This window comes from Lithobates pipiens, unplaced genomic scaffold (genome assembly GCF_037356315.1).
Source record: "Lithobates pipiens isolate NorthernLeopardFrog02 unplaced genomic scaffold, aLitPip1_a1.2 Scaffold_1, whole genome shotgun sequence".
Classification (NCBI taxonomy): Eukaryota; Metazoa; Chordata; class Amphibia; order Anura; family Ranidae; genus Lithobates; species Lithobates pipiens.
In genome coordinates, this window is record NW_027507685.1 from 212,236,859 (window position 1) to 212,259,502 (window position 22,644).

Consider the following 22,644-nt stretch of genomic DNA (forward strand, 5'->3'; position numbering starts at 1 on the left):
CTACTCACGTATGCGTTTGCTTCTGCATGCAAGTTATTTTAATTTTAAAAATGTGTCACTTTTATTCTTATTAAAAGGAATGTAAACATCCCTTGTAATAGAAAAAAAGCATGACAGGACCTCTTAAATATGAGACCTGGGGTCAAAAAGACCTCAGATCTCATATTTACACTTAAATGCAATGAAAAAAAAATATTGTCATTTAAAAAAAAAAATGGCCCTTTAAGAGCTTAGGGCGGAAGTGACGTTTTGACGTCGCTTCCGCCCTGCATTGTTATGGAGATGTGTGGGGGCCATCTTCCTCTCACTCGTCTCCATGCCTAGCAAGGGTGAATATCCAATCGCCTCTGCCGCTGCTGATGGCTCTGGTAAGTGGCACCGGAGTGCGACGGTAGTGGGGGGGGCCCGTCGCCAATAAAAGTGATGTCACGGCGAATCTGCCGCAAAGACTACTCTTATCGGAAACCGGACAGCTGGCCAAAGAAGAGGATACCAGGGTTATGGCAGCTAGCTGCTGCCATAACATCCATATCCCCCTTCAAAGTAGGGACGTATATCGGCGCATATACGGAAGTGGTTAAAGAACCTATTACACTATTTAAGTGGGTCGTTAAGACTTTTGCTAATAACTTAATGACATGGTTGGATATTTAAGATCACTACGGTGATGGATGGTGGAGATTGCCATCAGGATTTATTTTCACATCACTTGTGGGCTGTTCTAATCATCTAATTTTTACATTTGTATATACATGATTAAATAGAGCGACCTTTATCTATTTTATGTTTATTCCCTGTGTATATGTCTCACAGAATGTTTGCTGCTTACACTTTTCATTCAGAATTTTTCTTAGCGTGGTTTTTATCACCTTTTTTTATAATAACCAACACGATCCTGACACTAAGCCTTTCCATAACAGCTATCCCTATTTGCTGGACTTGTTTGGGTACCCCTGGTTTGTCCTGGTTTAGGTAGTGATGATGTACATAGGCAAAGAAAAAAATGTGTTAAAAAAAAAAAGTAGTAAGATTACAGAGCCTTTGTATAAAATCTTTATAGAAGGTATTTTAATATCATTAAAATATGGAGAGACAAAAATATAAAATAGGTTATTTGCCTTCCCAGCTCAAAATTAAAATTAAAGTTTGAGTTGAGCTGTAAGTGCCCTATATTGGAAGAAGAAGATTAATGCCCCTGAAATGTCTACCCTGCTTCACTGAACTTTGCAGTCTGCTCACTCTCTTCACCTGACTTTTCCAAAGTATATTGTTATACACTAAAGAGCTGTGTTAACTGCCGGCGCTTTATAAATCCTGTATAATAATAATACTCTGGATATTCGGCATTAGGGATGCACCAATAGTATCAAAACTCGCGCAAATGCTCCTGGTACCAAAACCGATACTATGTGGTGCGATTTGCATCAATACAAAATGAATGGGCGCAAATTTCACTTCAAAGAATCACATGCCATTTGAAGAGGAATGCGGTGCGGTTCCTGTCTGAATCACATGCCATTTTCCCTACTGCTCCTGTGTGTGTATAGAAAGGGAAAAGCACCATCTAGTGGGCAGTTCATAAAACATTTTTAGAACTCACATTAAGTACAGCTCAAATGCAAAATCTGCACAGCAGGTCTCCTGGTCCCACCAGTGATAGAAAAGAACGGCTGCTGGAGGTGCTCACAGGGCTGGAGGAGATATAGAGGCGGTCTGCCCCAAGCTGACATCACTTCTACCCTATACCCACAGGGTCCTGGAACTTTTCCTCCAGCCCTTTGAGCATGAGCACCTCCAGCAGCCGTGATTTGCTATGATCTGTGCAACGGGCACACCAATTTTGTGTATGGAAGTACGAAAATAAAGTCCCTAATTTAACTTAATGGTCATTTTTTAAAAAATTTCTTTACACATTACATTATTTTTCATTACTTTGTTACATTTCTTTAAATTTAATTGAAGCAAAGTGTTCTGTTCTCACTACACGTTTGCCCCTGGCGTGTATGTAGCTCAACATACAGTTTAAACCTTGGATCCTACAATAACCAGACTGTCTGTAACTTTAGATCATTCATGGAACCCTTATGTATGTATTTGTGAATGATATCCCATTCGTCATTCGTAAGGGAAGACTGCAGGTTTCCTTCTGACACCAAACCTGACAGATCTTGGATTCAATAAATTTATCCTACCTCCCCCAATGGAAAATCAGGCTTTCCTCTTATCATGGTTAAGCAACCTGGAACTGAGGGAAAGGCAGTGGATTTTGCCACCTTTCTGAAGAAAGCCAGGCAAGAGTGAATGAAGGGATGTGTTTCTAATGACATCCAGCTTTTCCTCTCTATGTGAATACTCCAATCTACTAATTTTGTAAGGTGGCAGGCCAGGTAATACTTGTGAAGGTACAATAAACCAACCCCTCTTAAGTTTTGGGCATGTAAGACAGGATTACTTGATGCAAGGCAGAGAATTTTCTCCAGATAAACAATGAGCAGGCTTTCCTGTTGGCCGCAAAAAATTATGGTAAATGGATCCGGATAGTCTACATCAGGTATAAAAAGCGTGGAAAGATAGTCATTTTAATCAATGCTGAAAGTCCAAACAACAAAACATTAAGACCCACCCAATCCTTAAGGTCAGTTTGGACTCTTCTTAACCACTTAACCACTGGGCACTTAAACCCCCATCCTAAACAGACCAATTTTCAGTTTTCGATGCTCTCCTATTTTGAATGGCAAATACTCAGTCATGCAACACTGTACCTATATGAAATGTTTGTCCTTTTTTCACACAAATAGAGCTTTCTTTTGGTGCTATTTAATCACCTCTGGGTTTTTTTGCGCTATGAAAGGAAAAAGACAGAAAATTCTGTAAAAAAATGAATTTTTCTGTTTCTGTTATAAAATTTTGCAAATTAGTAATTTTTCTTCATAAATTTTGGCCAAAATTTATACTGCTACATATCTTTGGTAAAAATAACCCAAATCAGTGTATAATATTTGGCATAGTGAGTTTTTTTAAGTTGTAATTTTTTCCCACAATTCTTTGCAAAATCAAGATTTTTTTTCTTTTTTTTTCACAAAATTGTTATATTAACAGTTTATTTCTCACGCACAGCAAATGCATAGCACAAATTACATCCCAAAACACATTCTGCTACTCTTTCTGAGTACAGCGATACTGCATGCGTGAGACTTTTACACAGTGTGGCCACATACAGAGGCTCAACATGCAGGGAGTACCATCAGGTGTTCTTGGAGCATAAATTACACATATCATTTATTGACTACCTCTTACATTTTTGAAGGCCCTGGAGCACCAGGACAATGGAAACACCACAAAAATTACCCCATTTTGGAAAGAAAACCACCCAATGTATAATCTATGAGGCATAATGAGTCTTTTGAACGTGTCATTTTTTTCTACACGTTTTTGGAAAATGTGTAAAGAAAATGGAAACGCATTGTTACACAAAGCTGTCCATTTATACAATATTTCTAACACATAGCATGTACATACCAAAAATTACTCCCCAAGATAGATTCTCCTAAACCTTCTAAGTACAGCGACACCACATGTGGGAGACTTTTACACTGCCTGGCCACATAGAGAGGCCCAACATGCAGAGAGCACCGTCAGGTGTTCTATGGGCATAAATGTGAAATCTAATTTGACTACCTATTACACTTTTGTGAGGCACTGTAGTGGCATGGATGTGGCATGGATGAGAACTGATGTGGCATGGGTGAGCATGAATAGGGATGGATGAGCCGTGGATGGGGGTGGCTCAGTATGGATGGGATGACTGAGCATGTATGGCTGGGTACGGCTGGGTACAGCTGAGTAGGGCTGGGTACAGTTGCGTACAGCCGGGTGCGGCTGGGTATGGCTGGGTATGGATGGGGGTGGCTGGGTATGGATGGGGGTGGATGGGATGGCTGAGCATGGATGGATGGATGAGTATTGCTGAGTATGGATGGATGGCTGAGCATGGATGAGTATTGCTGAGTATGGATGGATGAGTATTGCTGAGTATGGATGGATGAGTATTGCTAAGTATGGATGGATGAGTATTGGGCTCTCCCAGAGTTATCGAGCTGCGCTGTAGCCGTCATTCATCTATGGTGTGGTCGGCAAGCAGTTAAAGATACATAGAAGGCAACTTGGATGGAATCTGATTTCCCAAGTATGTAATGGCATCTTTTTTTCAAAGGAATGGGAAGAAATCTTGACAGTGGGTGACTCCATCTGGTGGGAGAAAGACATTCAAGGCATGCAAATTGGAAAAGTTATTTTTCAGGTTTGACAGGCCGCCAAAGTGTTTTATGTCTCTTAATAGATTCGGCAGGGAGGTACAAGGTTCTGCAAAGGCTGCAACCTTGAATTCCCTGTCTCCTATTTGTAGCCCTTTGACATCCAAATCAGAATTCAATCTGTTAAGAAAAGGTTCTAGTGTCAAATGAAGATTATGGGGATAAGGGGCAGCCCTGGTGATTCCTGTTACTGATAGTGAAGGCGTTTGACATTTGGTCCTTGACTCACAGAAGAAGTGGATTAGAGCACTAAAATACTAGCTAACATTCAGGATCAAAGTCCAAAGGACTTTTCACACGTAGTCCCAGGCCACTCTGTCGAATGCCTTCTTCGTGTTCAGGGAAAGGAGAAAGCCCTTGAGTGAATGAAGAGGACAGCCAATGGTGTATGTTAAGTGCTCGGATAGTGTTGTTCCTTACCAGGTGGATAAAACCCACCTGGTGCAAAGAGATCAGGTTAGGCAAGAGTGTGAGCAAGATCACAGTCAATTCCTCCTGGGAAAGGGAGCGTTTCAGCTCTTTAGCTTGTTGTGCAGAGAATCGCTGTTTGACCATATTTATACAAAAAGTCCAGAATCCGGACAGTACGAAGTTCTGGTGAGGCTGGGTCAGGGCAGTCAGAGCTCAAATTGTATAGTTTCAAGTAATAGTTCAAAGTGTTTTGCTATGTCTTAATTTCTTGAAAATAGTTCACCATGACAGTCATGTATATGGTGAATTGTAAGAGAGGTCTTGGAGGCCTGCACTGCATGCATCAGAGGTCTACAATTTTTGTTGGCGCTACTTTTTTGCGAAGCAGATAACGTCTCTGTGTACATTTCCCAAGTTCATCTAGCAGGGTGTTTTGTGGGTGAGACCGTTGGTGTAGTCTTTCCATTCCAAGTGTTTGATTCTTTCAATCAATGCTCTGATTGTCTCCTGTTATTCCCTCGTAACCTTCGTAGCTAGTGATAAAAATTCACCATGGATCACATATTTATGTGCTTCCCATAGGATGACAGGAGAGGCATAAGGAGTGGGGTTTTCTGCAAAATAAGTAGAAAGCCGTATTGATAGCTGGTGAACTATTTCAGGGTCTTTCAGTAGGGAGGGATTTACTGTTTTATTATTTTATTGCGACTTTAATAAATTCTTGTATCTGAATGATCTTAAATTTACTTACAGTAAGTCTTAAATCTTACTTTCTTTGATGTACAGTATACCAATATTATTTAGAATAGGAAAGCTATCTCGATCATATTTTCAGTGACTGAGTTTTGATGGAAATCTTTCAAATTTTTCTAGCTGCATAGTATTCTTCCTACCCTTATGGAATACATTCCTGGACCTCACCACAAGACAACGCTGCTATCTGAGCAACTTGCTGAAAATATACTTGAGAAGGTGAAGTCCAGTCAAGAGACCCTGGATCCCAGCATTTCGAGGCACTTTATTGACAGTTTCCTTATTAAAATGGAACAGGTATTTATGTCATTAAATCTTTTAAGTTGTATAATTTTAGTTCCCACAAATCCTACCTCCTAATGTGCCAAAATTTACCATAGTCAAAATAGCAAGCCATGGACAATGAGAGAGAGAGACAGCACAAAATATTACAGGAGCATGCCCGAGGCTTCATGGGGACACTGGTGTCTGAGAGGTACTCAGGATTCACTGGAGTCACAGGTTGATTAAGGATACTTGGGATAGACTGGAATCACAAGGTGCACATGGCACATTGAAGTCATTGTGTGACGCAAAGTGCTCTAGGATCATTGGCCAACACGGGATGCTCTGGGTTCACTGCTTGACACAGAATGCTCTGTGATCATTGGGCAATACAGAATGCTCAGAGTGCTCTGGAATCATGGGGGGTTAAGGATGATAGAGGATGTTTAAGATGCTCTAAAATCACAGGGACCAAGGGGGGCTACAGGGTGCTTTGGAGTCACAGGGGTCACCGAGTGATACAGGATGCTCAGGGCTCTGGAGTCCCAGGGCTAATGGGGTACACAGAGTGTTTGGGGTGCTCTGGGTGTCACGGAAGTCATGGGATGTTCTGGATACTCTGGAGTCACCAGGGTCACAGGAGTGAAACAGAATGCTTAGGGTACTCTGCAGTCACTAGGTACTGTTACATAGGTAACATAGGATGCTCAGGGTGCCTGGAGTCGCAAAGGTCTCAGGATACTACGGTTGTTCTGGAGTCACAGTGGACATTGAGGTTACAGAGGCAAATAAAGATAAGCACCAGGGCAAAGGTTAGGACCAGGATGCAAGTGGTAAAAATAATAAATTCTGGTTTAACGGGAGCTTCAGTATCTTGGGAATCAAAAGAGTGTGTGATAGCATCAGCCTTGTGTGTGATAGAACCAGCATTGGAGATGATCACAAAGCTGAACCAAGAGAAGAACAGGAACCAACCTGGAATTCAGGTGACAAGCAGTTTGTAAGTACTGTACCATGTGAAATTGTGAAATGGTGATTTGAAGATTAGCTTTTTCCCAGGTGGGGGAATGTCAAAGCCTTTCACCATGGAGCAGGAAGATTACATAGGCCATCTGTATTGGAATTCTGTGCCTGTAGCTCAAGGTGATAATTATACTGGTTTACAAAATTGTGACAACAAAGATACCACCTATCACACTGATGGGTCAATCTAGATAAACCAGAGACAGGAGAAGAATAAGCCAAATGATGACTTTCTAGGCTCCTGGTATGTAGAAGCTGCAAGCAAGCAAATGGAGCTATCTGCTTTACACATAACAGTCTAATTATTTTGACCACTATAAGTACAGAAGGCCATTAAAATGTAAGATCTTCTTTACTGACTTCTGCGCACCCCGTAATGCAAATATCTAATATATAATATTTAAAAAAGTATGTCACAAAGTTTTTAACAATACTTTAAAAAAATAACCTCTATCCCTGCTTGCAACAGTTTAGGGAGACGCAGTTGATGTTACCTTCCTCATTGTTGCCACCTGGAAAAGTTGGGTGCTTGAAAATCCACTGAAATACACTCCTAAAATGGCCTTGTGTGCGTTATATTCTCACAGAATTGCATTGGAGGGGGAAAACTTAGCAGTGAAACTGTCAGTTTTTAAGGCCAACTTAAACATACAAATGTGTCTGGTAGCTGAATGTTTCATATGGATGCTTGAATTACTCAAGCTTGTTTAGTTATGAAAGAAGGAATAAGCCAGAAACACCCTCCCATTCGGGGTATATCACAGGGAAAGGAATCATAACTGAACAAGGTTATCAGACATGGCATGGAGAAGGAGGGTTTTGCTTCTGCCATTGATATGAACTGTAACATTTCCCATCTTTCTGCAGGAAAAGGATAACCCCAACACCGAATTTAACATACGAAATCTCCTAGTTACCACCCATAACTTATTCCTAGCAGGAATTGAGTCTGTGAGTACCACCTTTCGGTATGGCCTTCTCATCATGCTGAAGTACCCAGAGATACAAGGTGACTACAAGGGGTAAACTAAATGAAGAATGTTTAAATATTTGATTGGTTGCAGTGGGGAAACAGATACTTTTTGCAAATTTTCTTAATGTAAAATTGTCATGTTGCTGTCACACAGACTCAAATTAATGATGTAATCAATCAATTAATGTACATGGTATGTTTGGTAGATGAAATGTATGAAATACAGAACTCTGAGCAAACCGCTAAGTAGATTAGTATGCACACAACAAAAAACAACAAAATTGCCTGTGGGACTTTTAAAGAGTACAAATGATTTATTTAACACACATTTAAAAACAACAATACAGAAAAGAGAAAATATATTAAGCATCAACATATTGGTAAATTTTACATTCATGTAATAAACTTTTCCATGAGACCTGGATATGTCATAAAGATGTCAGTTTTGTGGGATAGATGTGCAAGGTCTCGACGCATTTCACAAGAGGAGTCCCGCTACTTCGGTAGAAGCACAGATACTGGTGGCCGGTAACTTGGCAGGCTACCCACTCATAGACATTAATCTTTCAAATACTTTACAAAGAGTCATCTATACTACACCAGTAGGCCAGGAGCCTCTCATCAATTGTATCTATCTGTGCTTCTCCCGTAGAAGCAAGACTCCTCTTGTGAAACGCATTGAGACCGAGCACAGCTATCCCAGATTACTGACAGTCATCTTTATGACATATCCAGGTCTCATGGAAAGGTTTATTACATGAATGTAAAATGTACCAATATGTTGATGCTTAATATATTTTCTCTTGTCTGTATTACATGTTGTTTTTATAAATCATGTATAAATGTTACCTGGTACATTCTGAGGTGTGCTCTTTAAAAGTTCCATGGACAATTTTGTTTTTTGTTGTGTGCATACTATTGAGGACTGAGTATAACCTTTACCCATCTCATACCAGCTCTATTCTCTTTGTACTAAGTACACTAGTAGTCAGCATGACAAGGTAGGTGTAGGGGTCCCAAACATGTCTCTCTGGCAGTGTCTCCACTCAGCTGAACCTTATGTAATGCAAGTGGGAGCCCCCGGTTGAGATAACCTTTACCCCAGGCTTAGTACTCCACAGTGGTTTTGGGATTGGAAAGGCTGGAATATCCAACAATAGTACATCTCATACCTAAGGTTGTGGCTTTATCTTAAGGCGCCCCAAAGGGGAACTCTGAAATCTTTGCTCACTAGTCACTAATGCCCAACTAAGCAGTCGGAGGCTGCAGTCATGGGAAATATGCATTAAGATGGCACTTAGAAGTGAGCACGTCATGACACAATTAACTCTTCGTGTCTCATTCACTTTACAGCAACGTTACACTTGACTAACTGTACACAGACTTCCTTCCATGGTGCAGCACCTTTGAGGGGATACCATGGAGTCTGTATTCAACTCTCCAGCTCATCTTTGAAGTCACCTCACTCCCAGTGAGCTGCTACCTGAATTAAGCCAACTCTCAAGCCAATATGCTATGCTATGCATGAATCTATCCATTGGTCATAGAGGGAGTGGCTGGAGAGAGGGGGCGGCCACTGATAAACACATGCACATTCACATACATACAAATGCATACATGCACACTCACATACATGCACACACACACACATGCATACATAGATATACATATATGACCACACACACACATACATGCATGCTCACACATGCACACACACACACACATACATGCACACCCACACACACACATGCACACACACCATAGTTGCCAACATTGTAAAAAAAAAAAATTGGGACACTTTTTTTGGCAGTAGGCAGAGTTGTATTATAATTAGGGGGCGGGGCATGCGGTTATAGGTGTGGCATAGAAAAGGGTGAAAATGCGGCGCAAAATATGGGCGTGGTTTACGTAAAATAGTGGGTGTGGCTTACATGGGGGCGTGGCTCAAAGGGGTGTGGTTAGAGTCTGAGATGGATGGAGAGGGAAAGGAGGGGGGGAGAGGGAAAGGAGGGGGGGAGAGGGAAAGGAGGGGGGGGAGAGGGAAAGGAGGGACAGCAGCCCCCCGATCCTACACCACAATAGCAATATGTGTTTTCCAGAGTTTGACAATCAGCAGATAAAGATACTCCAAATACCTGGTGTTAGCGCTTCAATCATCCGGGGGCGCCAAGATTGTTATGGTGTCAGGATGATTGAAGCGCATTATTTCTATTATTACATTGTAATATCAAATTAAATCATTCAACTCACCATAATGCCAAATCAGTGGGAGCCCTGAGCGCATCACTAGCCATGTTGCCTGCCACCAGATTGCATCAGGTGTCCCAAGCGAAGTCTGTCCTTACATCAGGTGCCCCATCAGAGGTACCTTCCTCACATCTGTGTCCATCAGCGGAGCCCCTCCTGACATCTGGTGCCCCTCTGACATCCACAGACTGGCCCCCCCCCACATCCACAGACCGCCCCCCCACAACCACAGACCGGCCCCCACATACTGCACAAACCGGCCCCCACATACTCCACAGACCGCCCCCCACATACTGCACAGACCGGCCCCCACATACACTACAGACCGGCCCCCACATACTGCACAGACCGGCCCCCACATACTCCACAGACCGGCCCCCACATACTGCACAGACCGGCCCCCACATACTGCACAGACCGGCCCCCACATCTCCAGACTGGTCCCCACATACTGCACAGACTGGCCCCCACATCTCCAGACTGGCCCCCACATACTGCACAGACTGACCCCCACATCTCCAGACTGGCCCCACATCCACAGACTGGCTTCCAACATCCACAGACTGGCCCCCGACATCCACAGACTGGCCCCCGACATACCACTGGCCCCCGACATACCACAGGCTCCCGACATACCACTGGTCCCCGACATCCACAGACTGGCCCCCGACATCCACAGACTGGCCCCCACATCTCCAGACTGGCCCCCACATCCACAGACTGGCCCCCACATCCACAGACTGGCCCCCGACATTATAATACCACTGGCCTCCGACATCCGACTGGCCCCCGCCCCAACATCCACAGTGACAGACTGGCCCCCGACATTATCATACCACTGGTCCCCGACATCCGACTGGTCCCCGCCCCGACATCCACACAGTGACAGACTGGCCCCCGACATTATCATACCACTGGCCCCCGACATCCGACTGGCCACCGCCCACCGACTTCCACACAGTGACAGATTGGCCCCCGACATTATCATACCACTGGCACCCGCCCCGACATCCACAATGACAGACTGGCCCCCGACATGCCGCCGTTGCCGCGCGGAGACATTGAACTGTGGCGCCGCCCACTGCACTTTACACACACACTGGCAGCGGGGGTGGGCGGCGCCACAGGTTCTCTATTGAAGACCAACTTCTGGTCTTCTTAAAAATGGCAACCGGCGGAGACCTCTAGCGGCCGGCAGCAAAAAAACGGGAAATTCAATTTCCCGGGACAGACCGAATTTACTGGGATATTTCCCGGGACAAAATTAATTTGGGACAAATGTCCTAATCCCGGGAATGTCCCAGGAAATTCGGGACAGTTGACAACTATGTTACCTTGGCTCTTCTTGCCGGGTACTGCACTGTAGGGGGAGACAAAGAGCACACACTGTGCTTTCACTTAGGCTAATGTGAGAAGCTCCCTGCACAGTGCTAATTTCAGTTTGGCTGATGATTGGGGAGCTCCTCTCAGCCTCCCCCCTATCAAAGAGTAGAGGGGGGCCTCAAGGGGCCTGGTCACCATGGTGATCTCGGCGACCCCTATAATTCCGCCACTGCCTATACGTACATGTATAGAGCCATGCTAGTTCCTCTTTATACTTCTATATACAAGTATAGAGCCATGACAGGTCCTCTTTAAACTCCTATACATATAGACCGTCATGACCGGTCCCCTTTATACTCCTACATTCATGTACAGAGCTATGACAGGTCCTTGTTATACTCCTACATACATGTATAGAGCCATGACAGGTCCCATTTATACTCCTATACACATGTATAGAACCCTGATAGGTCCTCTTTATACTCCTATACATGTATAGAGCCATGACACATCCTTTTACGCTCCTATACATATGTATAGAGCCCTGGCAGGTCCTTTTATACTCTGAGTCCTATATACATGTATAGAGCCATGATAGGTCCTCTTTATACTCATACATACATGTATAGAGCCATAACAGGTCCTCTTTATACATCTATATACATGCATAGAGCCATGACAGGTCCCCTTTATGCTCCTATACACATGTATAGAGCCCTGATAGGTCCTCTTTATACTCCTATACATGTATAGAGCCATGACAGGTCCTCTTTATACTCCTATATACATATATAGAGCCATGCCAGGTCCTCTTTATGCTCCTTTACATGTATAGAGCCATAACAGGCTCTCGTTCTACCCCTATATACATGTATTGAGCCATGACATGTCCTCTTTATACTTCTATATACATGTATAGAGCCATGATAGGTCCTCTTTATACTCCAGTGGCTACCTGTGAAGCTCTGGTGAAACCCATGCCCAATGGGGTTAAGGCAGTGCGGGAAAATAATAGTGTCCACACAAATTATTGACACTTTGGGCCCAATTTGGACATTTTTACATTTTTAGGAGTGTAATCACCTTTGTTGCCAGCAGTTTAGACATTGATGGCTGTGTGTTGAGCCCTGACAGGTCCCTTTATACTCCTACATACGTGTATAGAACCATGGCAGTTCCTCTTTAAATTTCCATTTACATGTATAGAGCCATGACAGGTCCCCTTTATACTCCTATATACATGTATAGAGCCATGAAAGGTCCTCTTTATTCTCCTACATACATGTATAGAGCCATGACAGGTCCTCTTTATACTCCTATACATGTAGACCGTCATGACCGGTCCCCTTTAAACTCCTACATACATGTATAGAGCCATGACAGGTACTCGTTACACTCCTACATACATGTATAGAGCCATGACAGGTCCTCTTTATACCCCTACATACATGAATAGAGCCATGACACATCCTTCTTTTAAAAGATTTTTATTGGCAACAAGCAAGTTACATATATAAACATCTTCAGTTTAACATAAGGTGATAACAGTCAACAGAGTATGTTTTGGCAAAGCAATATCACGTGAACAAGTTAAAATACGCGTTACATGTTATTGAAAAACAATCACATAATGTCATGATAGCGTAAGTGCTCGTTATAAAGGTACGGGCCAGAGCCCTTAACACGGGTAGGTTCTAAGATGGGTGGTACTCCGTAATACGGGAGACATTGTATTAGCCAAACAGCATTTAACATTTAGTTACGTTACCCATAGCGACTATTGGAAATAGGGGAGGGAAATGGGTGACAGGGTGGATAATGCAAAAGATAAGAAGAGAGAGGGAAAGGAAAAGAAAAGAGATAACAAGGAAAGGTATGGTCGGGCGGCTCACGCAGAACACCCAAATATCTATGGTCGGTTACTTTAGGAGGTCAGGGAGGTTTATGGTTCCAGTAGGTGCTTGTCAAAATCATGCGGTAGAAAGTGATCAATCCATGGTTACCAGGTCTTTAAGTGTCAATGGATTTTGTCAAGGATGGTGGCTTAAATTTTACTGTGAATCATTGCCTGGGTGACCCTGCTTTTTACTTCAGCTATATTTAGGGTTGGGGTTTTCAATGCTTTAGCGATTGTTTGCCTCGCTGCAGTAGTGAGCTGGAGAAGAAGACGTTGCTGTGCCCTAGTATAGTCTTTTGGGAGACAATTTAGCAGGGCTAGGGATGGGTCGGGGTCAAGGGGCTCTTGAAGCAGAGTAGAAATCATTTGAAATATTGTTGCCCAGAAGCGCTGTACCGTTGGGCAAGCACACCATATATGTATATGTGTGCCTTTTTCACCACACTTTCGAAAACAGTTTGGTGACTATGATGGTAGGAATTTGGCAATCCTAGCCAGGCCCAAATACCATCTCATAAGAACCTTATAGCTTGCTTCTAATGCAACAATATTTTACGGTGAGATTTTGGTGTTAATCCATATATTAGCCCAGTCTTCTGATGACACACTTTTACATGCCTATACACATGTATAGAGCCCTGACAGGTCCTTTTATACTCCTATATATACATGTTTAGAGCCATGACATGTCCTCTTTATACTCCTACATACATGTATTGAGCAATGACGCATCTTTTTACACTCCTATACACATATATAGAGCCTTGCCAGGTCCTTTTATACTCCTATATACATGTATAGAGCCATGACAGGTCCTCTTTATACTTCCATATACATGTATAGAGCCATGATTGGTCCTCTTTATACTCCTACATATATGTATAGAGAAATAACAGGTCCTCTGTATACTTCTATATACATGTATAGAGCCATGACAGGTCCCCTTTATACTCCTATACACATGTATAGAGCCATGATAGGTCCTTTTTATGCTCCTATACATGTATAGAGCCATGGCAGGTCCCCTTTGTTCTCCTATATACATGTATAGAGCCATGACAGGTCCTCTTTATACTCTTATATACATGTATAGTGCCATGGCAGGTGTTCTTTATACTTGTATATACACGTATAGTGCCACGAAAGGTCCTCTTTATACTCCTTTATACATGTATAGTGCCATGACAGGTCCTCTTTATACTCCTTTATACATGTATAGAGCCATGACAGGTCCTCTTTATTCTCCTATATACATGTATAGAGCCATGACAGGTCATCTTTATACTCCTATATATGTAAACAACCATGAAAGGTCCTCTTTATACTCATATACATGTAAATACTTTATACTCATATACATGTAAAGAGCCATGACGGGTCCCCTTTAGTAATCATAATATAAAATAATGGATCTGGGGGCCTTTTGGTGGGCGTGATTTTTTTTGGGAGGGGCAGCATTTCATTCTTGGTCAAAGGCAGCACAATGTCTTGGGCCGGCCCTGGGTAGGACTGTGTATATCTCAAAGCCTGAGAGAATACCAATCCTTTGACGTAAAACATCTCCCATATACAGTATGTAATTCATCTGTGGATTTAACTGTGTCTTAACTCCCCTTGAAGTAACACTCGCAGGTCTTGTTCTTCTCCCAGTAAAAGGAGAAACAGCTGACTGATAATATCATCTCTTTGTCACACTGCCCTTACCTTCTATCAGCATGCCCCTTTTTAGTACATGAGCGCTACAGCACATCTAACTGCTTCTTTATGCTGTTCCTCCCATTCCTAGTCTGAGTTCTGCAGTATAGTGGGGTGCAAGTGGGCTGAACCCAGGTCAAGTTTGGATGCAGAGAACATTATTTGGGCCGTGATTGTAGAAAAGCCCTTTCAGTTGGCACCCAGCTCCAGGTTGTGTGGTAAACATGCCCTGTTAGGCAATAGGTTCTGTAGGGCTGGGGTATAAGGAGTCAGTCAGTGGGCCTTTGGTCTGAAAAAAAAAAATAGTTTGAAGCCATTCAGGATCAGGGTGTAAAAAAGGACTATTTTACCTGGACTTGAGGATCTCTCCTGATATTGGAGTTATTGCTGACATGTTGGAACATAGAGTTACCCGTTGCTAGGGTGCAGGTCTGCTGTCTTGAAATACCTCTTTCAATGTGTTATTGGGACTTTAAGAACTTAGTAACTCATTCAAGTGTGGTGCCGCCATTGTCCTGTATGGCTGTTTGTACATGTGACCTTCTTGAGTAAAGCCTGTTTGTAGCAATGAAAGAACCTAGTGTGGACTAGTTTAGTTAGTCTTTTCCAACTGGGGATTACTCTTCGTCAAGAGTTGTGCCCATGGAAAGGACTTGGACTAAAGCTGGCATGCAGAGTGGGCTTGATGGGGTCCTAGGTTCGGGTCAGGCAAGGCAGGGTTGACCGCAGGGCTTCTCAAAAGGGTGACGTCTGTGGGCCAACCCTGGTGGGCTCCATACAAGTGAACCACAGGAGTCTTTTGGATCTCCAGAACTAACATGGAAGAGGTTGAATTACATTATGCATGGTCATGTTACATTGCACACTTAAATCCATTCTATACTACCCGTATTGAACTGGCATAGAAAACTGTATTTGTCTGAAATATGATTTCATGAATATTGTATTTGTATAGCCAAACTCCATGATGAGATTGACCAAGTGATCGGACGAGGACGGGTCCCAAAATTTGATGACCGATTACAGATGCCATTTATGCAGGCTGTGTTGAGTGAGGTGCAGAGATTCTGTGATGTGATACCCCTAAATGTTCCTCGCATGATGACCAAAGACACAGAATTTAGAGGATATGTGATCCCCAAGGTAGGAAATCTTATTAATTTGTTACTTGCCTAGGGTGACCTCCACTATCACCACCAATCATAAATGATATTTTATTGGTCTTGTTCCATGGACTGCATATAAATGAACTGAATTATTACTGTTGTTAACAGCACATGAATAAATAATATAGTGTGAACAATAGTTAAGTGTACCTATGGGCTATAATCACTATCAAAATCAGTCTCGGGAGGCTAGTGCAGGTACCTCCAAGTGCTCCTGGTCATGTTTCACAGTTGCCTGTTACCCCAAATATGGTGGCGCTTTATTAACCACTTCAATACCGGGCCATAGCCATATGATGTCTGCAGATGGGCTCTCTCATCCTGGGCGGGCATCATATGACGTCATCAGCTCCCGGGGGCCCGCAGCATGGCGATTGGGAATGAGGCATGTCCCTCGGACACAGCCTATCCCAGATCTGTGTAAAGAGCCAATAAACAAAATGTCTCTACCACGTGACTGGCTGTGTCCAATCACAGCCTGCCACATGCACAGTGCTTGTGCAGACCAATCGGGGATGAGACTTGTCACCCTGACACAGCCCAACCCAGATCACAGTAAATAGCCAATGAAATTGGCTCTTTACCACGTGACTGGCTGTGTCCAATCACAGCCGATCACAGAATGTCAACATGTTACCAGGTTCTCCTCCTCACACACCGATCGTGTGTGAGAAGGAGATTGCAGTAACAGCTCATTACCGCTTACAGTGCACCCAAACACACACTGATTGCCCCCCCCCCCCCCCAATATAGAGGACCTGTCACCAGCCATCAAATAGGGTTGCCACCTCATCCCTTTAAAACCGAACACATATTAATTACACAGGTTCTGTGGCTGATTAAGGTGGTAATTAAAATCACTTGGTGCCTTATCTGCATTAAATTAGCCTCAGAACCTGTGTCATTCATATGTGTTCGGATTTAAAAGGATGAGGTGACAACCTTGCCATCAAAGTACCTGTCATCAGCCATCAAAGTACCTGTCAGCAGCCATCAAAATAACTGTCACCAGTCATCAAAGTACCTGAGTACCTGTCACAGCCCACCTAAATACCTGTCACAGCCCATCTGAGTACCCGAATACCTGTCACAGCTCATCTGAGTACCTGAGTACCTGTCACAGTCCATCTGAGTACCCGAGTACCTTTCACAGTTCATCTGAGTAGCTGTCACAGTCCATCTGAGTACCTGTCACAGCCCATCTGAGTACCTGAGTACCTGTCACAGTCCATCTGAGTACCCAAGTACCTGAGTACCTGTCATAGTTCATCTGAGTCCCCGAGTACCTGTCACATCACAGTCCATCTGAGTACCTGATTACCAGTTACAGTTCATCTGAGTACCCCAGTACCTGTCACAGCCCATATGAGTACCTGTCACGGTTCATCTGAGTACCCGAGTACCTGTCACAGTCCAGCTGACTACCCAAGTACCTGAGTACCTGTCACAGTTCATCTAAATGCCTGAGTACCTGTCACCGCCCATCTGAGTACCTGTCACAGTCCATCTGAGTACCTGAGTACCTGTCACCGCCCTTCAGAGTACCCAAGTACCAGGCACCAGCCCATCAGAGTACCCGAGTAGCTATCTGCAGCCCATCAGAGTACCCGAGTACCTGTCACCAGCCCATCAGAGTACCCGGGTACCTGTCACCAGCCCATCAGAGTACCTGTCATCAGGCTGTCAGAGTACCCAAATACCTGTCACCAGCCCTTCAGAGTACCCGAGTACCTATCTGCAGCCCATGCCTCATAGAATATACATCAGGGTGTTTGCTTTCCAAAATGGGGTAATTTTGTGAATAATTACACTGTCCTGGTGCTCCAGGATCTTCAAAAAAGTGATAGGAAGGAATGAATTGAGATGTGTAATTTGTGCTCCTAGAATGCCTGAAGTTACTACTTCGGTATTTGACCTCTTTATGTGGCCAAACTGTGTAAAAGTCTCACACAGGTGGTATTGCCATACTCAGGATGAGTAGCAGAATATATTTTGGGGTGTAATTTTTGTTATATACATGCTGTGTGTTAGAAATATCTTATAAATTGCCAACTTTGTGTAAAAAAAATAAAAACATTTTTCATTTTCTCTTCATGTTTTTCGAAGACTTGTGGAAAAAAATGAACTGTTCAAAAGACTCATAATGCCTCATAGAATAGACGTGGGGTGTTTGCTTTCCAAAATTAATTAGAGTAATTTTGTGGGTAATTCCATTGTCTTGGTGCTCCAGGGCCTTCAAAATTGTAATAGGTTGTTAATTAGAGGTGTAATTTATGCTCCTAGAATCCCTGATGGTGCTCCCTGCATGTTGGACCTCTCTGTGTGGCCAGGCTATGTAAAAGTCACACACATGTGGTATCGCCATACTCGGGAGGAGTGGCAGAATGTATTTTTGGATGTAATTGGAAGTATGCATATGCTGTGTGTGAGAAATAACTTGTTATTATGACAATTTTGTGAACAAAAAAATCTTAATTTTCCCATGAATCGTGGGAAAAATGACAACTTCAAAAAACTCTCCATGCCTCTTACTAAATACCTTGGACTGTCTACTTTCAAAAAGGGGTCATTTGGGGGGTATATGTACTTTCCTGGCATTTCAGAGCCTCAAGAAATGAGATAGGCCATCAGTACATTAGGTGTGATCAATTTTCAATGATTTGCACCATAGCTTGTAGACTATAGCTTTCACACAGACCAATAAAAATGTTTAAAATTAATAATTGCGCTAATATTAACCTACTAATATTACACAGTGTACCACCAAATTATGTGAATTATTATGAACATATAGTGAACCATACAAAATATAATATATAAAAAATATATAAAATTCCTTCTGTGTAATGGTAACAATGGAGCAAAACTTTACCACAAGTAAAGAATATCACATTCCACTGTGTACAAACCAAAGTCTCTGCCAATAAATTCACACATGCAGGACTAGATAATCAAGCCTTAATGAGTCTCCTGAGTAACAGATGGTTCATTCAGAAATTTCACTGCTGATTCCCATGGATTAACTTCCAACTTTCAGCAGGCTTCCATGAGCATGAAAAAAAAAAGAACAAACGAGACCATTGCTCAGATAGTATAACAAAGTGATCCCTATTTAGTTAGAGTGAACCTCACTCACGCTTCTTCGCAGAATAGATTGCATATGGAATGATCAGTTGCATACAGCATAACGCTTGGATCTCCTCATACGCCGACAGTGCACACAAAATATGGCTGGCGATGTCACAGGCTCCTCCTCCCAACTAGTTGCGTCACTAGATACGTGACTTTTTGAAAAACAGCATTATGCTGTATGCAACTGATCATTCCATATGCAATCTATTCTGCAGGGAAGCGTGAGTGAGGTTCACCCTAACAAAATAGAGATCACTTTGTTATACTATCTGCGCAATGGTCTTATTTGGATAGATGTACAGCTGGAGCGTGTCTAAGTGAATTGATTCCTGTTTGGTGAATTCTTGTCTATGGGAGGGCAAAATGGATGGCATTTGGGTATGATGGAAGTGTCTAGCTAACTGAATGCAGCAAATGGGAATGATGAGAGCACAGTTTGCTATATTGCCATCTCTGCTACACTGAGGACAGAGTTCACTCTATATTGTTGTCAGAAACCATGAATCAGACTGAGACAGAAGTACAGTTAAATCACACTTGTTTAATAATAATAAAAAAAGTTCAGGAACCGGAACGGATAGTCAGACAAGCCAAAACGTCAGGAAGCCAGAGATGAGCATAGTAGAACAGCAAGCAGGATCTGGAGCCAGAAGGAATGTCAGCCAAGCAAGTCTTTAACAGGAAAAGAGGAGAGCGTCTCTAGAGATGTGACCAAGGCGAAGGCAGGGATCATCGGCTCAAGTAGGCAGGATTGACGAGCAGGATATCATCAACAGGTGAGTCACTGTGGAGAGATAGGAACTGGCAATTAGCCAACAGCTGAGCAGTCAGCTTTGAGAAGGAAGGGCTGAGCCCATCCCTGACAGTACTCCCTCCTCAATGACCCCTCCCCCTCAGAGGACCACCAGGCTTGAGGGAAAAAAGGTCTATGAAAATCACAGAGGAAGACAGGGGCATGTACGTCCAAGGATGAGACCCAAGAGCGTTTTTCCAGACCATACCCTTAACAATGCACAAGGTACTGTAAGGATTTTAAAAGGATTTTTATTATAATAAATATTTTGTTTTTAAAGAAGAATTGTATTTTCTCTATAAAATTTTCATTTTATTTTTTCGTATTCGTAGGGTACAGAAATCTATCCTCTGCTCTGCACTGTCCACCGTGACCCCACACAGTTCACCACTCCATATAAGTTCAATCCCAACCACTTCTTGGATGACAGTGGCAAGTTCCGAAAGAACGATGCTTTGATGCCATTCTCTGCAGGTATATCTTTTGATAAGTGGCAGGATCTGAAAATAAAATTACAGGTCATCGCTTATTAGGATTTTCCTGCACACTGTGTGTATATTAGTATATTAGAAGCTGCAGCAAGTCAGATTCCTGGCTGGAGGACATCTGACATCTTTTAGCTGACTGTCCCGCCACTTTCACTCATTGGATTTAAGTTCTTGAAACCGCCAAGGGACAGTAGTGTGTGCATTACCTAGGGCAGTCTTTATGCTTTTGCAGCCTGCAAAGAATGACCACTCCCCTAGAATGACATCCAACCATCAAGGTATTTTGTTATTTGCATACTTCCTTCAAAGAGCCAGCCCACTGCTTGCATCACTATAGCTATCGGCTGTGATGTTCTCAGGATGCTATGACCATTCCCACCAGCCATGGTCTGCTTGCATTGCATAGAGAAGCACAGAAACCCAGTAATGACAAGGTATGTAATGAAAACTGAAATTTAATTAGATTAGGATGAAAAGGAGAAACCTGGGATGGCAAAATATACACAAGTAAATGCGCAAAAACAGGGTCAAAGATTCTTCCCAATGTCCACCAGTCTCTCACCAATTGAAACCAAAAATCCAATTATATGAATGAGAGTCCATAGTATGTTTAGAATCGTATCATTATAAATATAAAAACTACCGTCCAGTAGAACAAATGAAAGCATTTAAAACCAGGATCTCTATAGCCAGGGCTGTCATCAGTGAAGGACAGAAACCATGTTCCAAACTCTGTGAAAATAAGCAAAGGAAGAGTCGCCTCTGGGTGTAGAGATAACATACACTTTAATTAAAAAAATGTATTCAATACAGGCAACTCACATTTTGGATGTGATCTTTGAGCATTTAGTCACTTTAAAAGCTGAGCATGGATGTGGTCATCTGGTCAAGCTGAGGCGTTGTAGCCGCTAGCGGCCAGGAAGTGGCACAGACGCCGGCCGTGGAGCGCAGTTCAAAGCAGAATGAAGTCTGGACCGCAGGCGGAGAGAGATGACATCATGAGGTGGTTGCGACCGGTTTTGTGAGCGTACAGGATGAGGTTGTTTGACAGCCACGCTCCTTCATCAAGCAACTGAATGAAGGAGCGTGTCTGTCAAACAATCTCAGCCTGTACGCTCACAAAACCGGTCGCACTCACCTCATGATGTCATCTCTCCCCGTCTGCGCTCCAGACTTCATTCTGCTTTAAACTGCACTCCACGGCCGGCGTCTGTGCCACTTCCTGGCCGATAACGGCTACAGCGCCTCAGCTTGATGGACTATCAGATGACCACATCCATGCTCAGCTTTTAAAGTCACTGAATGCTCATACATCACATCCAAAATGTGAGTTGCCTGTATTAAATATGTTTTTTTAATTAAAGTGTATGTTATCTCTGCACCAGGAGGCGCCTCTTCATTGCTTTTTTTCAACATATACACAAGCAGAATAAAGTTGTATGTAGCTTGTTTTGTATAAAAATACATTTAATCATCAAGTTTATGTATTTCTCACAGGCAAACGCATCTGCCCAGGGGAGAGCTTAGTCCCAATGGAACTTTTTATCTTCCTCACAACCATCCTGCAGAAGTTCACACTGACTTCCCAGACTGAATTCACCGAGTCTGACATTGCTCCACAGATGACTGGATTCTTAAACGCTCCCCCCCACTACGAACTGTCATTCATTCCACGGGAGCCCTGAAGTGTATGCTGGATGGTGTCTATACATTATCTAGTATGTGGCCTATAAGGTTATCTGAAGCTATGAAATACTATAATAAAAGGCTACTTATTTTTCTGGGCCACTTGTGATATATATACATGGGATAAAATGCCTTCGCCAAGGTTTCCAACTATAAATAATTGCAGAGGACTGGGGGCTCCACCGCTTTTTGGCCAATAGATCATATAAAATTGAATGAGGAAGACCAGCTGGGAAGTACCATACCAAAGTCAGAATGTAACAGCTCGATGGGGTTCAGACTGTGTAAATGGCATGTGCTAATATCTTTTCTGTTGACAACTTAACCACTTTCAGACCGGACCATTTTGCTGGTAAATGACCAGAGGTCTTTTTACACTTTGGCACTGCGCTGCTTTAACTGGTAATTGCGCGGTCATGCAATGTTGTACCCAAACAAAATTTGCGTCCTTTTCTTCCCACAAATAGAGCTTTCTTTTGA

The 22,644-nt window shown here is 42.9% G+C and overlaps 1 protein-coding gene across 1 annotated transcript in view; it reads left to right on the top strand.

The window, feature by feature from the left end:
• The window catches only part of LOC143988860 (cytochrome P450 2G1-like), a 33,861-nt gene extending 11,643 nt beyond the window's left edge, over positions 1-22,218 (top strand). Inside the window, exons 5-9 of the mRNA XM_077488762.1 lie at positions 5,598-5,774; positions 7,632-7,773; positions 15,855-16,042; positions 20,323-20,464; positions 21,976-22,218. Coding sequence (XP_077344888.1) covers positions 5,598-5,774; positions 7,632-7,773; positions 15,855-16,042; positions 20,323-20,464; positions 21,976-22,163 — 837 coding nt within the window. The 3' untranslated portion in view covers positions 22,164-22,218. The remainder of the gene's footprint in view (positions 1-5,597; positions 5,775-7,631; positions 7,774-15,854; positions 16,043-20,322; positions 20,465-21,975) is intronic.
• The last annotated feature ends 426 nt before the right edge of the window (positions 22,219-22,644 follow it).